General features: G+C 37.4%; 1 protein-coding gene across 4 annotated transcripts in view; it reads left to right on the forward strand.

The window, feature by feature from the left end:
* Positions 1-19292, forward strand: part of MAP4K4 (mitogen-activated protein kinase kinase kinase kinase 4) — a 155817-nt gene that overhangs the window by 78876 nt on the left and 57649 nt on the right. For all 4 annotated transcript variants that reach the window (XM_087967177.1, XM_087967178.1, XM_087967179.1 and 1 more), the window contains exons 4-6: positions 14724-14849; positions 17597-17707; positions 19125-19215. In XM_087967177.1, coding sequence (XP_087823303.1) covers positions 14724-14849; positions 17597-17707; positions 19125-19215 — 328 coding nt within the window. The remainder of the gene's footprint in view (positions 1-14723; positions 14850-17596; positions 17708-19124; positions 19216-19292) is intronic.

Genomic DNA, 19292 nt, shown 5'->3' on the forward strand with positions numbered 1-19292 from the left:
GTTATGGTAAGGGTGGAGAGAAGTCCATTTTTCTATCCTAAATAAAAAGCCTCTTATTCTTCAGATAAAATCATTCTTCTTACTGTTAATTTCTTATATTTTCATTTCTAATTAGCACAGTTACATATTGTGCGATTGGCATCTTTTAAATTAGTTCCAAAATATATGTAATAGCACTAGGTAAACAATGTGTAGAAGGCTGTAACCTTACTATAAAGCTCATGCTGTACTCAGCTCATTAATCTTGAAATTGTCATAATGCTATGAATAAATGCTTATTGCTCTTGAATGATGAAGTTCACAGAGCTACATTTTGCAAACTGTAACCTCAGCTGAAATCCCTTAATCTCTCTCAGCTGCTGCAGTCTGTTCTGAACGTCCTTACAGATGAAAAGAAGTCTTTGATAGCTTTCTGTCAAGGTCCAAGGGATGCTGAATCAGGGCAGCATCTAGCCGTTAATGGGCAACTATGGATCACAGCAGTAGTGATACAGTTACTCTTTGTAAGTCAGCTCTGGAAATGTATTTATATAACTTCCTTGCCTTCCATGTGCTTCTAAGAGTCTTTTATTTTCAGAGGTAGCTAAGCTTGTGAACTAAGTTCACAGTACTAAACTTTGGCTTAAAGAGGACAATTTAACTCTGGAATAAATGAAAGAATCATTTTCCCTTGATACTTTGCATTAATAACTTAATTTCATCTTAATTATTTTAAACTAAACACATCTGCTTTCAGACATTGATCATACCAAAATATTTTGATAATGTTTCAGTTAACCTTTACAGCTTTCTAAAACGTAGTTGCTCCTGATGCTTTGGGTCAGTGATGCAGATTATTAAAATAACCGAATAGAAAGGTAAAATAAATAGCATAATGACATTTTAGGATGTTATTCTGCCCTTCGTTTTCCTCCTTGGGGCAAATTTGCATGGTCTCTGTATAAGAAGAGAAGGAAATTCCTGTTGACTGTCAAATTTAAACTCTTCTTTGGTCCTGCATTCACAGTTGCATTTGTTTTGAGCCAAGATGTCTTGGAACATCGTGGTTAAAATGGCAAGAGGTAGAGTTTTCCCCCTTCTTTAAATAAGTCCAACACTTTGCTTTTATGCAGAAGCTGTAGCTATGGCAACCTATGCATGGGAGCACAACAAGGCTACTTTTAGAACTTTAAGCTGTCACCTTTTTCCAATAATAATTTTCTTGAATGAGTGTTGTGCATCTTAACTCATGCTCTTCACTACTCCTAAGGAAATGTAGAAATTAACTTTAAAAAATTTGTGGATGTGATTGTCCCAAGTTTTAAATTTATAATAAAAAATCAGTTTAGGAGCAAAGATGGACATACTTGTCTTGTTTTATAGGAAAGTCTTCTTTCAATGATTGAGGCAAATAACTTTTTACATGCAGACGGTTTTGCTTAGCCTTTGGGTGGAACAGCACTGCAAAGTAAGCAGAGATAGCAAAGTAAGGCAAAAAAAAAAAAAAAAGCCAACCCCATGACATCACTGCTTATGTACTTTATATATTTCTCCTTCTGTCACATTAAACTTTGCATCTGTCTTATGTGCTCTAGTGTAGAATATCATTTACTGCACATAGTATTTTAGAATAAAATAACAGAGTTGGAAGGAACCTTAAAGGTCTTCTAGTCCAACCCCCTGCTCAGGCAGGAAACCCTATACCATTTCAGACAAATGGTTGTCCAATCTCTTCTTAAAAACTTCCAGTGTTGGAGAATTCACAATTTCTGGAGGCAAGTTATTCCATTGATTAATTGTTCTAACTGTCAGGAAATTTCTTCTTAATTCTAAATTGCTTCTCTCCTTGATTAGTTTCCATTCATTGCTTCTTGACCTGCTTTGAAGACTAGATGAGTCCCTCTTCTTTGTGGCAACCCTTACATATTGGAACAGTGTTATCAGGTCACCCTAGTCCTTCTTTTCATTAGACATGCCCAATTCCAGCAACCGTTCTGTTTATGTTTTAGCCTCCAGTCTCCTAATCATCTTTGCTACTCTTCTCTGCGCACTTTCACATTGTCATGGCAGCGTCATATGACGTATTGGGACTTTTGTCCCCTTTGCTAAACTGGGCATGGGCATGGCCAGCGTGTGACACATCTGGCCCATGGGGCAGGAGTTTGACAGCCCTGTTCTAGAGTCTCAACATCTTTTTTACATCATGGCAACCAAGACTGGATGCGGGATTCTAAGTGTGGCATTACCAAGGCATTATAAAGTGGTATTAACACTTCATGTGATCTTGATTTTCTCCCTCTGTTAATGCAGCCTAGAACTGTGTTGGCTTTTTTGGCAGCTACAGCACACTGCTGGCTCATATTTAAGTGATTGTCCACTAGGAGTCCATGATCCCCCTCACAGTTACTACTAGATATAAAAGAGATTTTATATCTCTCCTTTAGTATTCATTGTGTGGTATTCATTATTAATATTTGTATTCATTACAGCACACATACCCATCTTGCTGTTGTCTTTTGTAGTACAGGCCTTATGCAGAATTAGAAAAGAATTAAACTAATATTAATTAATTGTTATCAATTGCTATTGGAGAAGATTCCTGAAAATACTCTGGTCAGCCAAGAAAATAAACTAATAGATCATCAAATGCATCCACCCAGAATTCTCACTCAAGGCACAAATAACCAGGCTCAAATTATCCTACTTCAGACACATTAGGTGGATTTAGATGTGAATGTAAAAGAAAAGAAGAGGACAACTGGTAGATGAGATTATCTACAGAGTAGATGAATATGTAGTTAGAAAACATGAAAGACCAGGCGAGGGATAGATTGTCATGGAAAAACTATATGTGGTTTCTTGAGTTGACACTGACTTGGTGACAAAATCCACTTTGAAACAGTTTGTGGAAGGAAAGAAAGAATATCAGGAGCAGGGGTCATCAACCTTTTGGACCTCAGGGACCGCCAAACTCATAATTTTAAATCCCGGGGACCACTAATATGAATTTTGACTGACGTTGCCTTGCTGACGTTAGTGGGAGAGTCTCTCTCTCTCTCTCCCTCCCTCTCTTTCTCTCCCTCCCTCTCTCTCTCCCTCCCTCCCTCCCTCTCTCTCTCCCTCCCTCCCTCTCTCTCTTTCTCTCTCCAGATACAGATAATCAGACCCTACACCATTTCTGACAAATGGCAGTCCAATATCTTCTTGAAAGTCTCAAGTGATGGCGCTCCCACAACTTCCGAGGGCAAGCTGTTCCATTGGTTGATTGTTCTCACTGTCAGAAAGTTTCTCCTTGTTTCCAGGTTAAATCAGTTTCCATCCATTATTCCTTGTCTGGCCTATAGGAGCTTTAGAAAATAGCTTGACCCCTTCATCCCTGTGGCAGCCCCTCAAATATTGGAAGACCGCTATCATGTCTCCCCTGGTCCTTCTCTTTACTAGACTAGCCAAGCCCAGTTCCTGTAACCGTTCGTTGTATGCTTTAGCCTCCAGTCCCCTAATCATCCTTATTGCTCTTCTCTGTACTTTTTCTAGAGTCTCAACATCTTTTTTATAATGTGGTGACCAAAACTGGATGCACTACTCTAGGGGTGGTCTTAGTAAGGCTTAGAGTGGTATTAGTACTTCTCCCTCCCTCCCTCCCTCCCCCACACACATACACAGAGGCAGGGGTGGGATTCAAATTTCTTAACAACCAGTTCTGTGAGTGTGGCCTAATTTGTGGGTGTGGCTTGGTGGTCATGTGACTGGCTGGGCATGGCTTGTAGGTATATATTATAAATATTTAGATAAATATTGATTTTTTAATTAAAAAATAGCAACTTTTACTCCTAATCAGGCAAAACAGGCAGGCAGATTGAGTTGCTCACAGAATCACAGATTCAGAGATCTATCTTTCTGCCATCAGTTAGCTGAGTCTATCATATAAAATTTGCTTGCAAGCAAACTCACAAAATTAACTTACAACACACCATGTATGTAAATGTTGATTTTTTTTATTAAAAAAAGAGCACCTTTTACCCAAAATCAGGCAAAACAGGCAGGCAGATTAAGTTGCTCACAGAACCACAGATTCAGAGATATATCTTTCTGCCATCGGCTACCTGCACTGAATAATAGAAGCTTCAGTACTAAGGGAGTTTTGGAGCCGAAGATCTAAAGATTAGCTAGAAAGCAAGAAATCCAACGATTTTCTGCTTTCTACCTAATCTAAATCTGCCGGCAAAAAAAAAGGAAAAATAGCAACTTAGCAGGCAATTTTGCCAGGTAAGGAGTGAATGGGCGGGGAAGGTTCCCGTGGGCCATGTAGGTGGCACAGCCTTGTGTTCCCGTGCAGCCTGGATTAATTGCTTTGGGGGTGAGTGCTTTGGGGGATGACATTTCTCAGCGGACTACCTGTGGGCCGCGGACCACCGGTTGGTGACCACTCATCAGGAGCACATACATTTAGATTTATAATCTCCAACTGTAGGAGGTCCATTAGTATGATCCCCACCAATTCTTTGTGGTTGAAATATTGTCCTTGTAAGATAACATAGGGTAGACAAGGTGCAAATATAGGAATTTAACTTATTGGAATCTGGCTCAGACATGAAATAACCATGTCTCCTAGATGCCAGAATCAAATGGCTACAAAGTACTCCTTGTTTTGCATAGTATTGCGAACAATGAAATGGTAATATTGAAATAGCTTGAACAACTATGGCACAACTGGATAGATAGTGAATCCTTTTGAAACTAGTATAGGCACCATTATAAAATCCATGGCAATGAAGGAAAAAAAAGGACATGGATTTCTATTTAATTGCTTCTGTTGAAACTGCCCAAAGGAACTTTTCAGAGCTGAGCAAGGCTCCAGATTACAAATAGTAATGTCAGCCTTCTTATTCCAACTAGACTTGTGAGCTTTTTTTCAAATACTTTGCTTGGAAGCCAATATACCTCTTAGTTCTGTTCATGCAACTACTTGCCTGTTAACTTCTAAGGCTGTCTAAACATTCTGCCCTGCCAGTGATTATTTAGATCATTAATATTTTTCTTGTCTTAATCAAATGCCTTGCTAACTTGGATTTGGATTTAGTTTTTTCATGAAGGCAGACTTGGCTTGTCTAATTGATCAACTAGATAGGAAAGAGACAGGGAAAGTGTAGTGTTCGACTTACGACCACAATTTAGCTCAACATTTCTGTTGCCAAGTGAAACAATTGTTGAATGTGTTTGCCCCATTTTACTTTTCTTGCCACGGTTGTTAAATGAATCACTGTAGTTGTTAAATTAGTCAAACAGTTGTTAAGTGAATCTGGCTTTCCCATTGATTTTGGTTATCAGAACATTGCAAAATCACGTGATCCTGGGAGACTGCACTTGTCATAAATATGAGTCAATTGCCAAGCATCTGATTACATGACCATGGAGATGTTGCAATGGTCACAAGTGTGAAAAATGGTCATGTCACTTTTTTTTCAGTACCTTTGTAACTTTGAACAGTCACTAAAAGAACTGTTATTAGTCAAGGACTACATATACTGGTGATATTTCTGGTGGTCTTGATAACAACTATGCAAAGCACATTGTTTCAGTGCTTAAAAGAGTTGCTCTTTCCTATTCCTCAGTTCAAGCTGAAAGTGAAACTGGGAAACATATGCTTGTCCCATCACAAACTGTCCCAAGGATGGATGAATAATGTCATGCAATTTTTTTTTATCTCCTGTGTTATTTGAAATCTATATGAAGTTGCTGTCAATGTTTGCAGCTGCCTTGGGAGTTAGTTGTCATTAACAGTATGATGATGCTCAATACTAATAGTTTACTGCACACCTTTGTTTATATGTATCCAGATTCCTGATAGCTGAATTCAGGCTAGATGGAGTTTTTAGTGATTCTGGAAATGGACTGGGGAATTCAGAAATATGCCTGTTCTATAGGGATTATTCTTCCTTTTAAGGAATTGAGTCTATAATCTGGGAATTTTCCATCATCCACTGCTGACATTGTGTAGCATATAAGTGGTGAGAAAGGTTGCTTATCTCTCCTTTGGCTGATAAAGCAGACACATCCATATATTAAATGATCATCTATATACTCACTACTCCTAGCAGCTCTCCCAGATTCTGACTCATTACAGAACTCCAGATCTTAGTCAATCGCTACCAGTAATTTCAGATCTAAAATGGCCCCTCAGTGAGCCTTCTATTCCCTGCTGTTCCCCATCCCTATCCCAGATTTTTAGTGAGTAGCAGCTCTGAATGAGCCGATTTCAACGGGCCAATTTTGTTTTAATAGAATAGCAAATCACAAAGTCTAGTTATATTGCACAGAATACAGTAGTTGAAACAATTGACTACAGTTGCCGTCTGTTCAAAGTACTGTACAAAACAGTATACTATTGTTCCATATTGGAAATGAAATTCAGTTTTGTTTCAAGAAGAGGAAATTCAGAGCTGTTTCATTCATGTGATTTTTCACAGTCCTATTTATTTGATAGTTTCACCTCTCTAAAGTGTGCAATTTATACTTGCTAGATACATGAGCAAATTACATCCACACTGTAGTCCTGTGAATTGATAAACTGGTAGATGTAAGGTTAATATTGCTTTCAGTATTGCTCTTGGATTTTGAAATCTCCCCAAAGTTGCTTAACACTGAGAACTTTGCAAACTGCACTATCCTACTTGTTATTTGGGACTATACCAGACATTGCATTGTACTTGTTTTGAAGCATACTTTGTTTTACAAATCAGATGTGTACAATTGCTATTCAGTAACAATAAAAAGTTTGTGTTGAAATCCCAAATGCATCTGAAATGGTGATTTATGGTCAACATGCATACAACAGCCGTTCTTTCTGTGTGGCCCTAAAGTCTTCTCTTCTCCCTCCCAGCATGCTTGTGGAATTATTATTTTTATAATTTTTATTAGGATATCAATTAATATTGATATAATAACAAGTTTAACATATCTTTCTATAGGGTTATTTTAATGTACCGTGTTTCTCATAAAATAAGGCCGGGTCTTATATTTTTTTGAGCCTCGAAAAAATGGCTAGGCCGTCTTTTCGGGGGTGACTTAATTCCCCCCCCTTGCATCCTCATCTAGAGCACCCCGTGGGCAGCCTCGCCACCAGCCGCTCCTAACAGGTGATCATGGCGAAGCACAGAGAGCTCCCTACTCTCACCAAACACCTTTGCTGCAGACCCAAGACCTTTGGCACCCGCTGCTGTTGCTTTCCCTTCTGCCCATTCCACCACCGCGTTTGGAGCTGCCGCTTCCGTGTTAGGAGTGCCGTTGCCATTTGGAGTGCTGCCGCCATTTGGAGCACCGCCGTCATGTTTGGAGCTGCCACTTCCGCGTTTGGAGCTGCAGCTGTGTTTGGAGTGGCAGCAGCGCTCCAAATGGCGGTGGTGCTCCAAACAGCGGCAGTGCTCCAAACGTGGAAGCGGCAGCTCCAAACGCGGCAGCAGCTCCAAATGCGGACATGGCAACTCCAAACAGCGGCAGTGCTCCAAACAGCGGTGGTGTTCCAAACGCGGAAGCGGCAGCTCCAAACGGCAGCGGTGCTCCAAACAGCGGCAGTGCTCCAAACGTGGAAGTGGCAGCTCCAAACGCAGTGGCAGCTCCAAATGCAGAAGTGACAGCTCCAAATGGCAGCGGTGCTCCAAACAGCAGTGGTGCTCCAAACGTGGAAGTGGCAGCTCCAAACGCAGCGGCGGCATGGGCAGAAGGGAAATCAACTGCGGCGGGCGCTGAAGGTCTTGGGTCTGCAGCAAAGGTGCTTGGTAGGAGTAGGGACTCTCCGCGCTCTGCCATGATCGCCCATTAGGAGCAGCTGGTGGCGAGGAATTGCTGCCCGCGGGGTGCTCCTAACAGCAAGTCCCCCCGCCCTTCCCCCATTTTGCATGTTTTAAAATAGGCCTAAATTTGGGGGGAGGGGCTTAATTTCATTTTATGCCTAGAAAACATGCTGGGTCTTCCTATTGGGGGAGATCGTATTGTTGGAGAAACACGGTATTATGTAGCATATGGCAAGGGTTATTTTAAATAGAAAACAAATCCACTGAAGAAAATCAAGACTCCAAATGAAAAGGCTACATTTTGGGCAAAATCAGCATATCACCAAAACATTACTTGGGACATTAGAGTGCAATTCCTAACTGCAAAATGGTTATCTGGGGCCCTGCCATAATGTAATTACCCTAGAACACATGTACAAATTACAACTTTATAATTTTCATTATAAACTGCATTATTGTATCGCTCTATTACATTTTTGTTCACATTATAAGAGTTATAAAGAAGCATGTTTTATCATTAGCTGCAACATTATCTGGTTTTCTGGGTATACCATTTGGTCATATTTTTTCCCCTCAGCTGTAATATTTGTCAATAGGAGAAGACAAAATAATTTTCCTTATTTGTCTCCAGTGTAATATCTTCATTTGTACATTGTCATCTACTATATGAATTAAGATATAAATTCATTTTAATAGAACATTAATTAAACTAGGGCATTTGTTACTTAAAGTAACTTTTTCAGCTGAGCCAAAAGGTGTTTTAGGCCTATTCCTATTTTACATCAAACTCTGTATTGACAGTTAAAAATATGCTGTGCCTATATGCGTTTTGTGCCTACCTTTGCCATGCAAACATCAATACCCTTTTTCTCTTTCAGGTTTGCAGTAATCATGTTTTGCTATCACATATGAAATGGACAGGTGGTGGGTTACAATTAAGCCTAATTAACTGTGAAAATTATGTACTAAGCCAGATCATTTGGCCCATAATTTCAGTACACTGTTCAGATATTCTCAATTTCAGTTCCATTGTTATCCATAGGCAGAATAATCAATGGCAAAAAATAATAGGCATAGATCATATACCTGGAAGCACCATATTTTCTAAATGTTTGTGAGACCCACAGACAGAAACTTGATAGTATAACATTAAAATTGTGTTTTAATCTTTCCATATTTAGTGGGATTACCTAGATTGTAGTTGAAAGACAGACAGACAAGTATGGTATGGAGAGAAATATGAATGATATTTGTTTCATTAGACAATAAGCTTGAATTTTCTCCTGCCTGATTAGTCAAAAGTACTTTCTGCTATTGTTCTTAGGCAAGAATGGTAAATGTAGATGCCTGCTTATTGTCTTCTGTTGATATGAGGTCATGTCTGAGATAGAAACGATTACCTTGTGACTGTTCATTATTGCTTATGTCTACATTTCAGCTGCAAGGTTTCCATATATGCCTGGCAGCGTTGATGTAAATATCTGACCCAGGAAGATACTCTTATCAGTCCTATGACTTTCCTATGACTGCTGGTACTACACTACAAATCTGGTAGAGAAGACTTTCTCTGTCAATATAGGTATGTCAAGGTACATTAAGTACAGCAGCACAAAATAATCCTTGATGCTATATAAATTGATAGTCACAACTATGCAAAGCATACTAGAATACAAAGTGGATAATAAACAGCTATTCATTTAAAATGTTTTTTTATTTTATTTTAGATCTGACTTTTAATTTGATTTAGATTATTAAGAGTTACTAAAGTATTTAGCAACAAATGAAAAGTAGCTCAAATTCTATGATGAACATACACATTTTATTACTTGCTATTATGGAAAAACAAAATAAAGATCTGATAAAACCTTTAAAGTTTTAAACCAAATACAGTATATTTGGGTTATGGAACGGATTTGAATGGAAAGTAAAAAGGAAATTTGCAGGACATTCAGGGCTTTTACAGACCTCCTCATTATCTTAATTCCCTCAGCTTCAGGGACCCAAGGCTATTTTCTGTTTCAAATGAATAGAGAGTAGCTATTGTAGTTACTCTTCCTGCAGGTAGAAATATCTGACTGATCTTGTCTGGGCCAACAAGCTAAGCAGGCTGAGACTTAATTAGATCTTGGATGTTAAGTATTTTGGCTATAAGTGCCAGACTAGGAAGTGGGAGGAAAAAATCCAAAAGATGACAATGATAAATCACTTTCATATTAGAGCTCAGTAAATTGCATGGACATGTCCACAAAGCCAACTCCAAGATTTTGTTTTAAATATGACAGTTTTTTTCTTCATATGTCTAGGATTAGTGAAAACTGTGTGTGGTGGAGCTGTCTGCTAAAAATAACACTTCCTTTGACTGATTCACTCTTTTTCAAAGAAAGCACTGTAACGGTTATTTACATGTTCTGAATAAGCTACATGTAGCATAATTTAGGCCAGTGTTTTTCAAATTATGGAATTTTATGATGTGTTAAATTTACTCCCAGAATTCTCTAACCAGCATATTGGCTAGGGATTTCTGGAAACTGAAGTTCACATGCCTTAAAATTGCCAAGTTTGAAAAACACTGATCAAGGCAACGATGAACGTTCTGAATACTATTGCTTTTAATAAAAGGATAAAGTTACCCCCTTAAAATTAATTTTGATATAAACAAGTTTTATGGTGTTTCATTTAGACCATAGTTTGTGCTATACATTGTCTATATATTTATTGCAATTAATTATTCAGCAAAAATGTATAAGGTTTTGCATGAAGTTCTGATATTGTTGCAGGAACCAATTCTCCCTCTCTTTCTCTCTCTCCCTCTCCCTCCCTCCCTCCCTCTCTCTCTCCATCCCTCCCTCCCTCCCTCTCTCTGTCTCTGTCTCTGTCTCTCTGTGGGGTTGTTTTATGTTTGTGTGTGTGTAAAATGTATCCATATCATAAGTTGGTGCATCAAGTGCTGAAGAATTAAAATATAGTAGCACAGATGAAATTCATGAAGAACCAATTACAATTGTGACATTAGAATAGGTGGTGCCTTACCATAAAACAAACAAATAAGTTTTCTCAAAGCAATTACTAATGAATTGGGGGCAATAGCCTCTTATGTTTACTAATTAGACCAGGGGTGGGCAACTACACGCCCGCGGGCCACATCCGGCCCATTGGTCTGTCCAATCCGCCCGCCCTGAAAAAAATCGCATTGCCCTGTGCCGCATGGCCCCAAAGCTGCAAAACAGTGTGGAGCGCTCTTGGGGTAGGAAAGAAAAGAACTTTGCAAAGGCCTCGGCTGGGAGTTCAAATCACCTTCGAGTGCGACCTCTCCGAAGGTGAGTCCCCGCCGATCCCCCTTTTTTTCCGGGCTGGAGCATCTTCCCGCTGAGGAGTGGGAAGGGTTCCGCCCGGCGGGCGGGCGGGCTGCTTAAACTTTGCTCGGGCGGCACTTTAAAAGCCTGCTCCCAGCACCCGAGCAACTTCCCAGCAACTTTCGGCTTCCTTTAACTCGCGGGCGCCGTGCCTGGCCCCGAGCCGTGTGGCGGAGGGGAAGCCCAGTGGGCAGGTGAGCTGCTTGGAGGAAGCGACCCGGCGGTGCTCCGGCAGCAGCAACAGGCAGTTCCGCCCGGGCTCCGCTCAGGTGTCTGGCTGGGGCTGTCAGGAGTTGCTCGCCGGCGCAGCTCCGCTGCGGCTCCAGTCCCGCGTTGCCTTGGGAAGGAAAAGGCAAAACCAGGAGCCGCTGAGCCTGAGCCTCCGGTGCCGCTGCTCCCGTTGCAAAGCACCACCGCGGCTCTTCCTTTTTGCCTTTCCTTCCCGAGGCAACGCGGTACTGAGCCGCCGCACGGAGCCGCGCGCCGGCGTAGCAACTCCTGACTCAGGGGCCTCCGAGGGGAGGGAAGGAGGAGAAGAGGGGGGAAGGGTGGGGGCGATTCCCAAAAAATCTTGTGCTGACCCGGCCCGTCTGTCAAATTTTAAAAGTCAATGCGGCCCCCGAGCCAAAAAGTTTGCCCACCCCTGAATTAGACTATGTACATATTTCTATACACTATATGAGAAAGGAGGTAATTTATGCAGAATCAATTGCAATGTAATATTTTATAGATCTATTATTTTTATAGTTATTTTATATCACACACATCTGTCTCCTGTCCTGATCTTCTATTACATGCCATTTCTGGCAGACATTCATAAAGTATGATACTACCTTACTAATTGGGCGTGAAAAACTGTAGGGTTGTTTTTTGCTGGAACTAAAAGTGGAAAAGTGTGGGCCAGACTGGGAGTTTTGTTTTATATTTATAATTCTTTTGTTTGACAACTTTTCTTTTAATAGGGATCTTCTTACATCCTTAAGGTGAATGCACCACAGGCAGACCTTGAATTATGACTACAATTGAGCTTGGAATTTGGGTTGTAAATCATAGTGTTCATTAAGCAAGTGTCCAGATGATTGCCTCTCTCAACAACTGTGATCTAGGCTCTGCCAGCTGTGGTTGTTAAGCAGACTGTGCTTAACAGGTGCCTCGAGGTAGTGGTATCCCTGGGATGCCTGCCTGCACTACTCTGTTTCAAATTCAGGCCCCATTGCAGCACCACCTGACCTGAGCTCACATGTGGCTTCAATTGGGCTTCCCAGGAAGTGCATCACCCCCTGAGATACTCCCTACACAATGGCAGTTAATGGTAGTGCCAAGGCTGGGCCTGAAGTAGAGGTCCAGGCCTAACCCTAGGGCCAATGCTGCTATTCTAAAAGGCCCTTCCCACACACAGCTGTAAAATTTGATTTCTGAAGTCTCTAAAAATTGAACAAAAGCACGGTCTTTTTTGAGTCTTCAGGCAGGCACTGTCTTTGTTCAGCACTGCCATAATTTTGAATGGCCACTGAATGAATGATTGTAAGCTGAGGGACACCTGAAACATATATGTAATTTTAAATGATAAATGATCTTAAGACTACATGGAAATGGTAGTGTAAGACTTTGCTTTTCACATACAGTAGTTTCTCATTCTCTAATGTTTTATCTTGCTTTTTCAGCTTGCTTTTCAATTTTATTGTTATTGGCTTCACAACATGTTGTCTAATGTGCTCAAATACAGTTTTAAGGTGCTAAAGGGCTACATTTGAAAAATATTGAAATGAAAGTTAGTGCTGATTATCTCTTTACTATCTTTGTAGCTATGTTTTAATCTTATCTATTGTGTATAATTCCCTAACATCATTTGGTGCTGATTACATATAAGGCTATCTGGTATTCTGTATAATGAAACAAAAGAAAAATGGTTGCATTCTTTAAATTTTAAGAAAAAGGAACCATAATGTTTCCACGCTGATATGAACCACACGATCAACATTTTTATATCATTGTCTTAAATCTGTCTGACTTGACTTGTCTTCAGTTAGAATCTGTTCCTTATGAAATAATAGTTTTCTCTATCAATCTATTGATCTATCTCATGGAGACATCAGAAAGTGAAGCTGTTATCAATGTGATATTAGACTACAAGTTATTCTTAATAGTTTTCCCAAATTACAAGTTTTTGTTATTTTGAATTCCAAAACATACTTCATGTGGCATCTAAAATATACCTCAACTTCCCATTTTCTTCTCTTTCTACACAGGTTAATTTAAGGTTTCCTCAATTTGTCCTAATATAATTCCCAGGCCTTTTCTCTTTGCTCAGGTAACTGGCCAAAATAGATTCATGGCCATGGCCATTTGTGTATAAAATTGGAATATAAATATTAATAGGTTCCTTTCATGGGATTTTGATTTTAATTCTTTCTATATGAAAGAATAATGTTATAAAAATTAAAATAACTACTTTATTCATGGAGCTTTTCAAAATTAGGTCTGTGAAAAGATTTCTGTTACTGAAGCTTTGTTAAGCAAAGTAGGTCCTATCTTTTGTTTTATTGCCTATACTTTTCTGTCATTCTTGTATTTTGCTCCCTTAATTTGGATTATATTCTGATTTAATTAAAGCATACTTTTCTTAATAGGTTTTTATGAACAAGAATGAGAACATAAGAAACATTTTTTTATTCTTCACATGTTTCCCTAGATAGGAAAATAATAAAGTATTAAGTTACAGCATATTTGTGTTTCTAAAAATCTAAAAAAAATGGAGTGATGCTATATCAGTAGCCACCAGATGTCAGTGCAACAGATCCTATCTTAAGCTAATTGTCTTTTTGTGATTCTATTTTGAACAGAACATATTCTGTAACCTACAATTGTTGGGTAAACTATACATTAAAGATTTAAATATATTGATTCATTAATTATTATTAGAAGGTAGTATAAAAGATAGTCACTTAAATTAAATATTTATTAATTTAAAAAATACTGGTATTTCTTGTTTCAAACATCTGACTGCGATTTTATCTGCAATTTTATGACTAATGAAGAAAGTATTTTGGAGGGGATTTTTCATTTGCTGCAGAGTAATATCCTATATTTTATCATCTGCTTTTTGGTGCTAGCAAATAGTTTTATAAATATAGCCAACGACAGTGCTCTGTATCCCCTTTAACATTTAAAATATTCAGTTACATGTGTACTAATGGACTAATGAAATATATGTAATCACTTTCTAAATAAAGGGATAAAAAGTACCACCCATTTGCTGGGTACCTAATACAATTACCTTGTTTTAAAGGATGGTATAGGGTTTTTTTCCTATTAAAATATTTTTACTTTTTAATCTATTTAATATATATTATATCTCTTCTTTTTATATAAAAAGCATAGTAACAAAGTAAAGTAGTACCTGTATTTTTTTAAAGAGTTCTGCTTGATTTAGGCTGTGAACTGTAACTAAATTAAGATCCTGTCTTATGGATTGCTAGCAGTCCCACTTTGCAATATACTATGGCATAACATTGGTTACTGTAAAGCTAATAAGAGAAAAATATATTTGAGAATGTATCATTTACATTACAAAAGGTTCATTCTTGTTGTTTTTCCAAAGGATGAAGAAGAAGAAATAAAGCTGGAAATCAACATGCTGAAAAAATATTCCCATCATAGAAATATTGCAACGTACTATGGTGCTTTTATTAAAAAAAGTCCCCCAGGACATGATGACCAACTGTGGGTAAGGACATCTTTCATGAGTTTGTACATAATTTTTATCTTAGAACTTGAAAGCATCAGGTTAGATAAACGGGATTAGAATGCAACAAAGTCTTACAATATTCTAACAGAGTTAAAATAAATAAATTGCACATTTGTGTGGCATATCGTTACACATTTTTTGTGACATGATTTATTGACAGCAAACATTTATTTATACCTGTGTTCTCTAGCAGAACAAGAATATGAAAGGAACAGTTATCTTTCTACTTTTAACACATAATTGAAACACATTGTTAAATTAGGACTAATTCTTTCTCACAAAGGTTTTAGTGAAATTAGTATTATTGCAAAACAAATACTTTGCAGAGATAGGTTTGTTAAATCTATTTAGACAATCCAATGCTTTGCTTAAAACAAGGAGCTATTTATTTACTTCTGTTTACTTTGAGCAACAAAAGTAATCATTGCTCAATGTTGCACATTTTTTGAAATTCTCAGTTGTTTTGTGAGAAACCCATGATGTCATGCTGGCCACATGACAGCAGAAATGTCTTCAAACAGTGCTGGCTCAACAGCCTTGAAACGGAGATGAACACCGCCCCATACAGTCAGCAGTGACTAGCAGAGTAAAATCCCCAGGGACTCCTTTTCTTTGTGAGAAAAAAAAGAGTATTGATAGAATAAACAGATTTCCAAAGTATGATTCACTATTTAGCCATGCTTTGTAATATCATATTATTTGTTCATAACAATGTGAAATCTCTGTCTATGGAGATTCTCAGTCATCCAGGTCGTGGTTGTCCCAAAGGTGCTTTTTCAAGAGTCAACTGGAATTTCTGGTTTTTCTTTGAAGAAGCTTCTTGGATGAGAAGCAAAATGTCTTCAAAGAAAAACCAGAAATTCCAGTTGCCTCTTGAAAAAGCACCTTTGGGACAATGTGAAATCTCAGCTGACAGTTCTTTTGTGGGTGTTGGCCTTAATATGCATTGCATTTTTCCCCCAAACCTATGTATTGGCATAGTATGTGTATGGATCCAAACAGCATGGCCTTTTGCAATTGTCAATGCACAGATTTTCTAAGTGCCATCAAATATTTTTTGATGTAGCACCTAATGTGCTGATAACCATTGAGACCACTACAACTTATTTATATCACAGTTTTTGACTTTTTCAACTATACGATATGTTCCCACCAATTTTTCATTACTGGAACATACAGTATGCAGTGCCAAAAGTGATGAATATTGTTTCAGTCAAAGATCTTCGTATATAAGCACCTTAGTTTTAGTAGCCTCATACTTTATGTACTGCATGATTATCTGTATTGTGCAGTACACAAGTAAGGTTTGTACATAATGATAAATGAGCAGTCTTCACACATTACAAATCCTCATACAGACAGGAGGTTGTACAACTTGCCTTGTGGTGTGACCGCAACAATCTGGAACTGAACACACTAAAAACCGTAGAAATGGTGGTAGACTTTAGGAGAAACTCTCCCATATTACAACTTCTTACAATACTAGACAACAGAGTATCAACAGTAGATACCTTCAAATTTCTAGGTTCTATCATATCACAAGATCTAAAATGGACACCTAACATCAAAAATGTCATCAGAAAAACACAACAAATAATGTTCTTTCTGCGCCAACTCAGAAAGCTCAAACTGCCCAAGGAGCTGCTGATACAGTTTTACAGAGGAATTGTTTAGTCTGTCATCTGCACCTCTATAACTCTCTGGTTTGGTTCTGCAACCCAACAAGACACACACAGACTTCAGAGAGTAATCAGGACTGCAGAAAAACAATTGCTACCAACCTGCCTTCCATTGAGGACCTATATGAGTCAAAAAGAAGGCTATGAAAATATTTACAGACCCCTCAGATCCTGGGCATAAACTGTTTCAATTCTTACCCTCAAAACTGCACTATAGAGCCCTGCACATCAGAACAACTAGACACAAGAACATTTTTTCCTGAATGCCATCACTCTGCTAAACAAATAATTCCCTCAACACTGTCCAACTATTTATTAAGTATGCATTACTATTACTATTAATCCTTCCATCTTTCCATTCACCCATCTCCTCCCACTTATGACTATATGACTGTAACCTTGTTTCTTCTATCCTAACAATTTTTATTGACTGTTTCCTAGTATGATTTGATTGCTTATTGTACCCTATGACTATTAATTAAGTGTTGTACCTTATGATTCTTGACTCTTGATGAATGTATCTTTTCTTTTATGTACACTGAGAGCATATGCACCAAGACAAATTCCTTGTGTGTCCAATCACACACTTGGCCAATAAAGAATTCTATTCTATTCTATTACTAATCTTGAAAACTGAATCTCAGTAGTATTGTTTAGGATCACTATAAGTAGGAACAGTTACCAGAAAATGGTAGGAAAAAAATCAGTTAATATTGGGTGAGCAACAAAGAGGATGATGTTATGGAAGGTTCTTATAACTGGTTAATTCAGATTATGTTAGTTAGTTTTCACATAGGGAAGAGCCAAGGCAGAGTAGTTAGACAGCCAGTTTTATTAAAGAATCTTTTATAATATGAACATCTTATTCTCTGAATGCTAATAGGCTGATATGAAATAAACATATAATTGTCACTGGAGTTTAAATTATAATACATATGGTATATTCTTATGGGAACTTACTTTATTTCAATAAATTCATCCAAATGGGTATGTCATATATTGACTGAAGGTACTTTGAACAATTATTTTGTATTCTGTTTTTTTTAGCTTGTTATGGAGTTTTGTGGTGCAGGCTCTATTACAGACCTTGTGAAGAATACAAAAGGAAATACTTTGAAAGAGGACTGGATAGCATATATCTCCAGAGAGATTCTTAGGGTAAGAAACATGAACAATGCATTTCTATTTAAACAGTTAAATTTTAAATTCTTATTTAATTTTAGTAAGTCTTAACAATGAAGATTTTAACTTAGAGGTATATAAAAGGCAAGATTACTAATTTAATAATCTTTAAAGGTAAATGATGATGTAATTGGGTGCATTAGAAACTATTGTGATAATATTTGGTACAACATATGTTTACAGCTTAATGCAGCACCTTTTTAGTCGTCTAGAAGAGTAAAATTCATCTAGGGCTTACAACAACCTTGTGTACAATTCTGCAAACTGCAAAGGGTAATTAAAACTAATATATATTTTCTTTATTTCATGTTATTCTAAATTGCTATCTACCCAAAAAAGTAATCAAGATATGTATACTGCACTTCTTATGAATACCTTGAAGTTATTGGAACCATTACTGTTATCAGTTATCAGTGATGATAAAAAGAGTTTTTTCTAAGAGACATTGCAAAACTGTATCTTACTTTATATACATTCATGCAGACACATATACAGAATAGAACTTTGCATTCCTGACAAATGATATATTTAATCTGCAAATAATTAGATACAGTTATATTCTCCCTTCTATAGAAAAATCTTTCTCTTTCAGAAAACATTACTAAAATAGCTTGTGTGATCTTAATTATTGAGTAAAGTTATTGTCATTGCTATTTTATATTATATATTGTCTTGACTTTCTGTAGAAGAACTTGATGTTATTAAGCTCTCTTATAAGTCTGGTCCAAGCTATCTTTTTTGGTGGAGGGGGGGTTAGAAAATTCATGATTACTGGTCATGGTAGTATTCCATTCATAAAAAGCAATTGGTTCAAAATGTACTTTGAATTTCATTGATATATAAATGAATGAAAAAAAAGCAAAGAATTGCCAGGATTGTATGTGTATTTATAAATATTTTACAGAATTTGTACCAACCTTATGGATTATTCAGCCTTACAAAATTTATATTAGCATTATCAGTTATAGGTAATATGTCAAATAACAGGTTTCCTTTCTAATTATACTTTGCTTGCTATATATTTTTTTCTACTCTTGCCAGTAATTTTCAATAAAGATCTGGTAGATTGGTTTATAATACAGTATCATAGATCTTACAAGATTAGCTCTTATCAAGTATGTTCCAGAAATGTTTTAAAAGTTGTGAAGTTGTTATATATATTAAACATTGTAAAATTATGCATGACCTTTCCTTATGTTTTATATATTAATAAAACATCTTTTACAGTTCCTCTTGTTAAAGCACATAGAACAAAAACGGAATAGCAGTAATAATTTGGGGAAAACATGGACTACAGTATGACATACTGCAAGCCTGAATGTTGCATATTTAAGGAAAAAGAAACAATGAATTGTTTCACATGAATTGTCTTGCCTTTTTTAAAAAAATGCAGGGATTGGCACATCTACATGCCCATCATGTGATTCATCGAGACATCAAAGGACAGAATGTATTGTTAACAGAAAATGCAGAAGTGAAATTAGGTAAGTTAATTAGACTGTTCTTAATGTCCTTCTGGCTTGTTATTTCATCTCAATTATTATTTCATCTAGTAACAGCA

This window comes from Notechis scutatus, chromosome 5, assembly GCF_049901735.1.
Source record: "Notechis scutatus isolate UNSWTSFEM ecotype Mainland chromosome 5, rNotScu1.2, whole genome shotgun sequence".
In the NCBI taxonomy this organism is placed as follows: domain Eukaryota; kingdom Metazoa; phylum Chordata; class Lepidosauria; order Squamata; family Elapidae; genus Notechis; species Notechis scutatus.